At 38.3% G+C, this 8,476-nt stretch overlaps 2 protein-coding genes across 2 annotated transcripts; one reads left to right on the forward strand and one right to left on the reverse strand.

Moving 5' to 3' along the window:
• Window positions 1-560: 560 nt before the first annotated feature.
• On the reverse strand, window positions 561-3,944 carry txnl4b (thioredoxin-like 4B). The gene is made up of 3 exons (XM_007238250.4): window positions 3,732-3,944; window positions 2,281-2,432; window positions 561-1,920 (listed from the first exon to the last, which is right to left on the reverse strand). Exons 1-3 carry the CDS (start codon window positions 3,861-3,863, stop codon window positions 1,755-1,757), a joined length of 450 nt encoding a protein of 149 aa, XP_007238312.1. The 5' UTR covers window positions 3,864-3,944; the 3' UTR covers window positions 561-1,754.
• Window positions 3,945-5,014: 1,070 nt separating this feature from the next.
• On the forward strand, window positions 5,015-7,317 carry trmt10c (tRNA methyltransferase 10C, mitochondrial RNase P subunit). The gene has a single exon (XM_007238251.4). The coding sequence runs from the start codon at window positions 5,455-5,457 to the stop codon at window positions 6,979-6,981; it is 1,527 nt and encodes a 508-aa protein (XP_007238313.3). The 5' UTR covers window positions 5,015-5,454; the 3' UTR covers window positions 6,982-7,317.
• The last annotated feature ends 1,159 nt before the right edge of the window (window positions 7,318-8,476 follow it).

Consider the following 8,476-nt stretch of genomic DNA (forward strand, 5'->3'; position numbering starts at 1 on the left):
ACAACCACATACTCCACTTTGTATTATATTGAGATTTTAAGTGATAGACCAACACAAAGCCATTCACAATCAGTGAGGGTTTGGAGAGACATGTCATCTACTGGTGTTGATCCACTGTGTTTTATGATCAAGTCAAAAATCAGTGCACTGTTTTCCCACAAAATTTTACAGCACTTCATGCTTCCCTCTGCTGACAACTTTTAAGGAGATGCGGATTTCATTTTCGAGCAGGACTTTTGGTACACTGCTCATACTGCCAAAAGTACCAATTCGTCTTCATAATATTCTAATTTACTGAGACACTGATTTTTGGGAAGAACGGGGGTTCAAGAGGAGGCCAAAAATTAGTTACTGATGCTGATCTCCATACCATAGCAACCCATGCAGATACGTTTGCGATGCTCAGACAGGCTAATCTGATCTGATCAACAAATAACAGTTCAAATTGCTGATTTCAGCAGATATGTCTGGGGAAAAAAATCCAAAATTGCCTGCAGTCTGAACATATCCTTAGAAGCAGGGGGAAAAACAAACAGTACAAAAATAATACAGCTACAATATGATCCTTACACACAGACTTTTATTGAAAAATATTAAAATAAAAAGCACCATGTAACAAATGGGAGAGAAAAAACAAATTGCATAGATTTAGACTGCATTGCAGTCTGATTACAGCAAAAAAGACAGAATAACAATTTCCATAGGAAACAAACCAATTTTATGCCTGATATCTTTCTGTTGCATGATTACAAACAGAAAAGATTTTAGAACAATGTTTTTTAGTAATACACTGATAAGCCATAACATTAAACCATGAAGTGAACCACACTGGTTATTATACTACAATGGCCCCTATCCCTCCCTGGGATGTACATATTACACACCTCAGGCTGTATTTCAGGAGGGTTTTATCATATTTCTGCTTTGTTTCATATTTTAACTTTGCAGAGTGCATAACACCCAAGGTTTAGTAATATACAAAAATATCTATATAAATAAATATATGCAATTGTGTTTCCAGGGGCTTTAAAGTGTCTCTCATGCCATCTTGGTGCCATATATCACAGGACACTTACACAGGTCAGATCTGCTGTGGTGGGGGGACTCTACGTAATAATGGGCAAAGTGGTTTTAATGCTATGGCTAATTGGTGCGATACAGCAATGAAGGAAAATGGAGCGGAGCGGAGTAGGGCACAACTGAACACCTGGCCTTTGCAAAATAATATTTAATTCAATTTTATACCACCTCATCTTTAACTCCCCAACTCATCCCTTTCTAATAATACTGGATGGAGCTTCATCATTCCAAAATGGTGTTCCATTGCTACACAGTTCAATGGCCCACTAGACAATGAATGGCATTAGATATGATGCCAACAGGTTCATGTTCACCTGCTCTAGAAAGACCTATTCCATTGGCTATACTAGCAATGGGTGCATCTATAGGTAGATGAATGCATTTAGTACTAGAGCTGCACAAAATATCATTGCAGTGTTGATGTCACATCGCATGACATGCAAGGTCATATATTTTCAAATGTATTTATTTATTTATTTACTTTGCACACATAGTGCACTATTAATATTTTTATGAAATGTTGAATCATTTACCTCTTTTGAAATATATATTGCAATGTCAATGCACCATGCAGCTCTAGTAGGTACCATGAAATGTAAAGTTGCCAGAAAAGTTATTATTGTAGCATGTCAGTTTGTGCCCAGCTCTGCTCCATGTTATAGTGACACCAGTATTTATATATCATGGTAAAGCAGATCATATTTAGGTATGTTTCTTGGATCGATGGGGCTTTGGACGATTAGTTTTCCTCTCATGGCTCCTCTGTAGATCACCTCAATAAGATCAATGAAGTCTTGCTTGGTTTTAAAACATCCAATAAACTTGGTATGATCTGGAGACCTGGAAGAACACAGAGCACAATATTAGCACAAGTGTGGGTCACTGTGCCACTGCTGCTTACAACAATCCTAATGTTAGAGGAAATATTGCAATATGACTAAATAAATGACACATTGTTTGGCACAATTTAATAAATTATTCTGTATTTTTTTTACACTTTTGTTTAAATAATTTTGCTTGCCTAAAACAGCTGCATCAACGTTAGTGAAAGCATTTTTTAGCACATAGAAATCTAAGTAAAGCATTTTAACAAATCCCAAACCCTTATGGCACAACATTCAACACACCTATAGCCATACCTTCAGACATTATACCAGTAATAAGCTCTAATCGCGTGATTTGAGCCACTTGATCACTTACCCATAATCAACCTTCATGTGCTGTCCGTTGAAGAAGAAGACCGTGGAGGGAATGTAACTGATGTCGAAGTATCGGGTGTACACTGGTACTTTATCCACATCCACAAGATAGATGGAGGTCATGTTCTTCAGGTCGTGAGAGGTTTTTGAAAGCTGCCACGAGAAAAGGAATGTTAAGATTGGTAAGGCTCTTCACTAATGAGACTTTCAGACAAAAGTCTGCAAAAAATGATTTATTTAGTATAAATAGTAGTTTCATTCTATTTTGGTCATTTTAATTCATTAAATATTCATAAACATAACTTACTAAGACCCTGATTTTGTGTAAAATAATTAGTGTAACAAAAAAAATGAACAACTTAGTAACAGCAAAAATCTACCACAGAAATAAAGTTTAGCATATTAACTCATGCATGTGAGAGTGGTCCAACACAAGCAGATAACATGTCTCTCCAAACCATCACTGACCATCAGTAAATTTTACATTTCATTTGTAAATCACGGGAGCAGAGTCCCAGAGAGGAAGAGTGGAGAGACACACAGTCCAAACTGCTTGAGGTCTAGTGTGAAGTTTCCACCAATCAGTGATGGTTTGGAGAGACATGTCATCTGCTGGTGTTGATCCACTGTGTTTTATTATCAAGTCTAAAGTCAGTGCAGTTTTGTTTTCCCACAAAATCTTACAGCACTTCATGCTTCCCTCTGCTGCTGACAACTTTTTATAGAGATGCAGATTTCATTTTCCAGCAGGACTTGGCACACTGTCCACACTGCCAAAAGTATCAACTGATCTTATATAATATTCTAATTTTCTGAGACACTGATTTTTGGTAAACGCTTAAAATAGATCACTCTGTGTATAATACATCTATATGAGTTTAATATTTTGAATCAAATTACTGAAATAAAGTAACTTTTTGAGATGACCTTGTATAGCTTCAAGAGTTTCTTTAAATTTACCAAATTGAAAACCTCTGGAATATAATCAAGAGAAGGATGGATGATCACAAGCCATCAAACCAAGCTAAACTGCTTGAATTTTTGCACCAGGAGTAAAGGCATAAAGTTATCCAAAAGCAGTTTGTAAGACTGGTGGAGGAGAACATGTCAAGATGCATGAAAACTGTGATTTAAAACCAGGGTTATTCCACCAAATATTGATTTCTGAACTCTTAAAACTTTATGAATATGAACTTGTTTTCTTGCCATTGTTTGAGGTCAGAAAGCACTGTCTCTTTTTTATTTCAGCCATTTCTCATTTTCTGAAAATAAATGTCCGTTTTATGTTCAATTTATCTAAACATATACCTATAAATAAACATGTTTAAAGCTGATGTGTAATTAGGACAGGGGTGGTTCAGGCTGAACTGAATGCTAGGCTACATGTGTAAACACTGGCCATAGCTTTAGAGATGCTAAGCTAACAGGCTAACCCAATAAAACAACACTTACAATCTCATCCAGCTGCATACAGACAGAGTCCTCGTCTCTCCCGAACCGAAGCACCAGCACCTTCTCCGCCACGGCCTTCACAGCCTCGTCCACTTCCTTCTTACTGCTTAATTTAGGCAGAAATAAACTCATATTTACTCAAACCAGCAGATGAACCTGCTGCACTCTCAGCTCGCGGAGCACTCAGCTACTGAAATACTGAGATACTGCCCCCTGCAGGCCCACGCCGGAACTACACTCTGTATTATACACAAGAATACAATATATTAATCTACTTAAACCTATATAATTATATATAATTATCTGCAAACTTTAGTTACCACATCGCTTTTTCTTTTAATTGTGTTGATATACAATATTAAATAATCACAAAATAAAAAATAGTGTAGAATTAATGAAAATACAAAAGAGAAGAAGAAATTAATAAAACACCCAATTGCTTCACTTTTAGAAACATTTTTTTAAATTCCGTATTCTCTTTTTTAAATGATATATTCTTCTTTAGCCATGTATGTATTTTCTGCAAACAAGTAAAAACCGAAAATGGTTTTATTGTGTGTTTTCTTGTTATTTTTGGAATGCTCATTTTTTAGACTTAAAGCATGTTTTTTTTATTAGTTTTGTTGTTTGCTTGATTTATTTTTGTATATTTTTATGCTGTGGTGTTTATGGATGGTTAAACTGGCCTAGTGTTGTTTCTGCCTATTGCAAAAGACGCTGGGAGGGGAAACGAACGAATTTGTTCTCATTAACTAATAGTGAGTGACTGTAAATTATACTAAAATAAAACAAAAACACAAACAAACAAAAAGAAAAATAAGGCTTCAAAGTATGAATGTATCATTTTTTATTTATCAAGTTTACCAAGATGTGTTTATAATAATGTAGGTCAAATAAGGACTGAGAGTATAATGACATTCATTTAATACTTAGAAGTTATTACTGTTTTAAGTTTTTTAAGTGGGATAATAGAGATTGAAAAAAAAACTTTTTTTATATAACAGTGATTTACATATTTTACACTTTTCCTTAAAAAAAAATATGAGAAATATAAGGAGGTTTTGTTTGCACCGTGGAGGGATGAAGTCTCTAAGTGTAGGTTGAGAATTGTTCACAGATATTATCTTAAAAATACTCTCTTAATTCTGGGAGAGCATCCAGATGGGCTAACGTTATGCCTAGAAGGTGCACAACATATTTTTATTCATGTTCTCGGAAAAATGGGCATTGAAGGATGGGGAACCGCGAAATGCGGAACGTCTGTCTGTAGTGTGTGTTTCAGCACGGCGGGAATAGTGTGTGCGTTGTTTTTTCAACGTGACTTTGAAGGGAGCGAGGTGTGGAGGAGTGAGTTTTAGGCAGTGATGGAGTGAGAGAGTGAGATTAGCGCCTCTGAGTGCTTCAGTCAGGAGCCCGGTATGCTTAACTGCCCTGCATTTAGTCCTCAGCAGTGGCCGGTTATTCTGCTTTATCTGATATCCTGTGATGTTAGCATGCTAGCTAGCTCATTAGCCTGCCATAGCTAACTAACTGAAACACCCGTGCTGCCCTGTCCTGAGGAGTGGAGTACTGCCCTGTACTGAGGAGTGCTGTGGAGTGGATTATCCCTGTGCTGTGAAGTGCTGCCCTGTGCTGTGAAGTGCTGCCCTGTCCTGAGGAGTGTAGTGGAGTATTTCCCTGTGCTGTGGAGCGCTGCCCTGTGCTGTGGAGTGGAGTTTTGCCCATGACGTTCCTCAGGTTGCAGGTTGTGGGGGTCCTGAGGAGGTGCTGCGGCCGCCCCTCATCTTCAGCAGCTCTAAAATGTCATTATTCTGGTTTGCCCACATCCAGCTTCATCTCCACTCCATCCTCAGCACTTACTTCCAGCCGTGCTCTGAGCACCACCTGGATCCTGAGGAAAGATGTCCCTCAGCCCAAAGATGAGGAAGCAAGACCCAAGCTGGACCTGGATGTGTGGAAGTCAATGATGCGCACAGTGGCTCTGCAGGAAGATAGGGTCAAGACCAAGGATAAAGTTGAGGACGAAGATAAAGAAGAAACCTCCACTGATGAGAGCAAGGAGGTGGAAGGAAAGCTTTCTCCCTTGGAAGCGACTCGCATGCTGGTGGACGCGTGGCGCCTGGCCGGTAGGTTGGTTCCTGACAGCCTCACAGACGAGCAGATGGAAGCGCTGTCCAAGTTGACCACCAAGTCATCCAAGAGGAAGTTCCTCAAGCACTTGTCCATCAAGGAGGGATACAAGAAGGCCAAAATGGAGAAGAAGGAGAAAAAGATGGCAGAGAGAATGGAGAGGGCAGACCGTGAAGGGGTCGATGTCGACAGCAAAGCTGATGTCAAGTTAAAAAATACCTTCCTGATGAAGTTCTGGTCTCGATCCTTGGATACACTCCTATTTTGGAGATCGGCGCAGGCCATGCAGTACGGTCAGCCACTGGTCTTTGACATGAGCTATGACCAGCACATGTCCAGTCACGACGCGAAGAACACCGTCTCCCAGCTTTTACAGTGTGAAGGCTGGAACCGACGATCTGTGGACCCCTTCCACCTGCACTTCTGCAACCTGCAGCCCAACAGCGTCTACCATCAGGAGCTTCTCAAGCGCTATGGCCAGGAGACCTGGGAACGCCTCTTCATCACCACCACCAGCCAGCGGCACGTAGACATCTTCCCCCGTGAGAACCTTGTCTACCTCACTGCCGATTCTCCAAACGTTCTCCGGACCTTCGACCACAACAAGGTGTACATCATAGGAGCCTTTGTGGACCGTTCTGCCCAGTCCGGAGTCTCCCTGGCCAACGCCAAGCGCCTCAAGCTGGCCACTGCTCGTCTGCCTCTGAATGAGCACCTGCAATGGGACTGCGGAGCCAAGAACCTCACCCTGGACCAGATGATCCAGATCCTGATAACAATCAAGGAGACCGGCAGCTGGGAGAAGGCTCTGGAGTTCGTGCCCATAAGGAAGCACGGTGGCTTCTACGAGCAAAAAACTGAGAACAGTGTTCCTGATGTTACAAGTGCTCCATATACAGCACCATTCAGAGCAACAGCAACCACATACAGCGGGTCTCAGAGAGATCGAGCCCCACTATTCGTGAGCAAAAGGAGGATAAGGAATCAGACAGAAGAGAAACCAGCGTTTAAATCAGAGCAGATGTTTGGACAGACCAGATTACGGACTGGACTAAAAAGCAAAATAGAGGAACACAGTAGAGCTATGAGGGAAAAGAAGAAGTGGTCGAAAAGAACATAAACTTTTGACTCTGAGACCAAAGACTTGCTGTTGTGTATAGCTTAATAATGAAAATAATGGAATGTATCAGTTGAATAAAAATTAATTTGGCAGTAAATTTGTTATTGTCTAACTATCGGTAAACCTTCAAAAGAAATTTCATTGAGTGTTACATTTGTACAGAGGTATAGATAAAGTTTGAAATGTGTTTAACAGTGGTCACACTATAAATGTAGCCAGTTTGTTTACTGTCTCAAATGACCAGTGAGTCCGTGCCTTTAGAGCTTAAAAGCTGACATATGCATTTGAATATTATTATTTTTTTTTTAAATAAAATTTACATGAATAATCTTGCAACATTTAATGATGTAATTCATACGTTTTTAACAATGTTTTTGTTATTTTGTTTTAAATCAAATAGATGTGATTTGAATTTAATTTAAAATTATTTTTTATCAAGTAAAAACACAAAACAAAACATTTTTAGAATGTGTGGTAAACATTTGACTTGCACTGTATATCTTACAGTAAAAAAAAAAAAAAACATTCTTATTATTTTTTTGTTCTTTATTGGTTTATTTATTACATTGTAGATTAATGTAGAAGATTTATAAACTAAAACCGAACACAAGTGCAAACCCAGGTGTTTTGGGATAACTTGAACCTTAGAGTGAAAGAAAAGCAGTTAACAAGAGCTCAGCATCTCTAGAACCTCTTTTGAAACAGTTGGAGAACCATTTCAGGTTCTACCATATGAACCAGACTGAAAAAATCAGCCAAAAGTGGGCAAAGTTGTAAGTATAGGAAAATGTTTGCTTCATAACTGTGCATGAGTTTCTTCATAGTGTTTATGTCTTCAATATTAATCTACAATGCAGAAAATAATACACATTAAATATTGCAAGTTTATTAAAAGTCAGGTACATTTAATTTCAATGTATAAAATACAGATTCAAATAAAAGTCAATCCCAAATGGTTTTATATGTAATGTTGGTATCTGGGAAACAATTATTAACAATTGTTTAAACAATAAGAATGTTGTGTACACATACATTCATATTAAACATTTAGATTACTAAAATAAAACATTTAAGATATCATTCATACAAATTGGCTTTGGCCTTACAGAATGACATGTGGTACCACCATGATTTATTAAAGTAGTGTAATTTATCACTCATCTTGGAACTGTGATTATGTTGTTTGGGGTACAGTTTAGAACAGCTTGAGACGGTTCTCAAGCCAGGTCCCCCCTGCTTGAGATGAGGGTGGTGATGGGGTGGAGGCGGGTGCGAAGTCGAGTCATGAAGGTGAGGAGCACCTTCTCACAATTATAAATTATAAATGCATATAATATATGAAGTCATTATAAAAATAATGCATTAACAGACCTGCAAAAACTTAAATTCATTTCACATTTAATAATAATGGAAAAGTTAATGCTGTTCAAGTTTGTGGTGTGATTTTATTACAGTATATATTTAAATGTCTTAAAAATGTTCCACACAAAACAAG

The sequence above is a fragment of the Astyanax mexicanus genome, chromosome 21 (assembly GCF_023375975.1).
Source record: "Astyanax mexicanus isolate ESR-SI-001 chromosome 21, AstMex3_surface, whole genome shotgun sequence".
NCBI lineage: Eukaryota > Metazoa > Chordata > Actinopteri > Characiformes > Acestrorhamphidae > Astyanax > Astyanax mexicanus.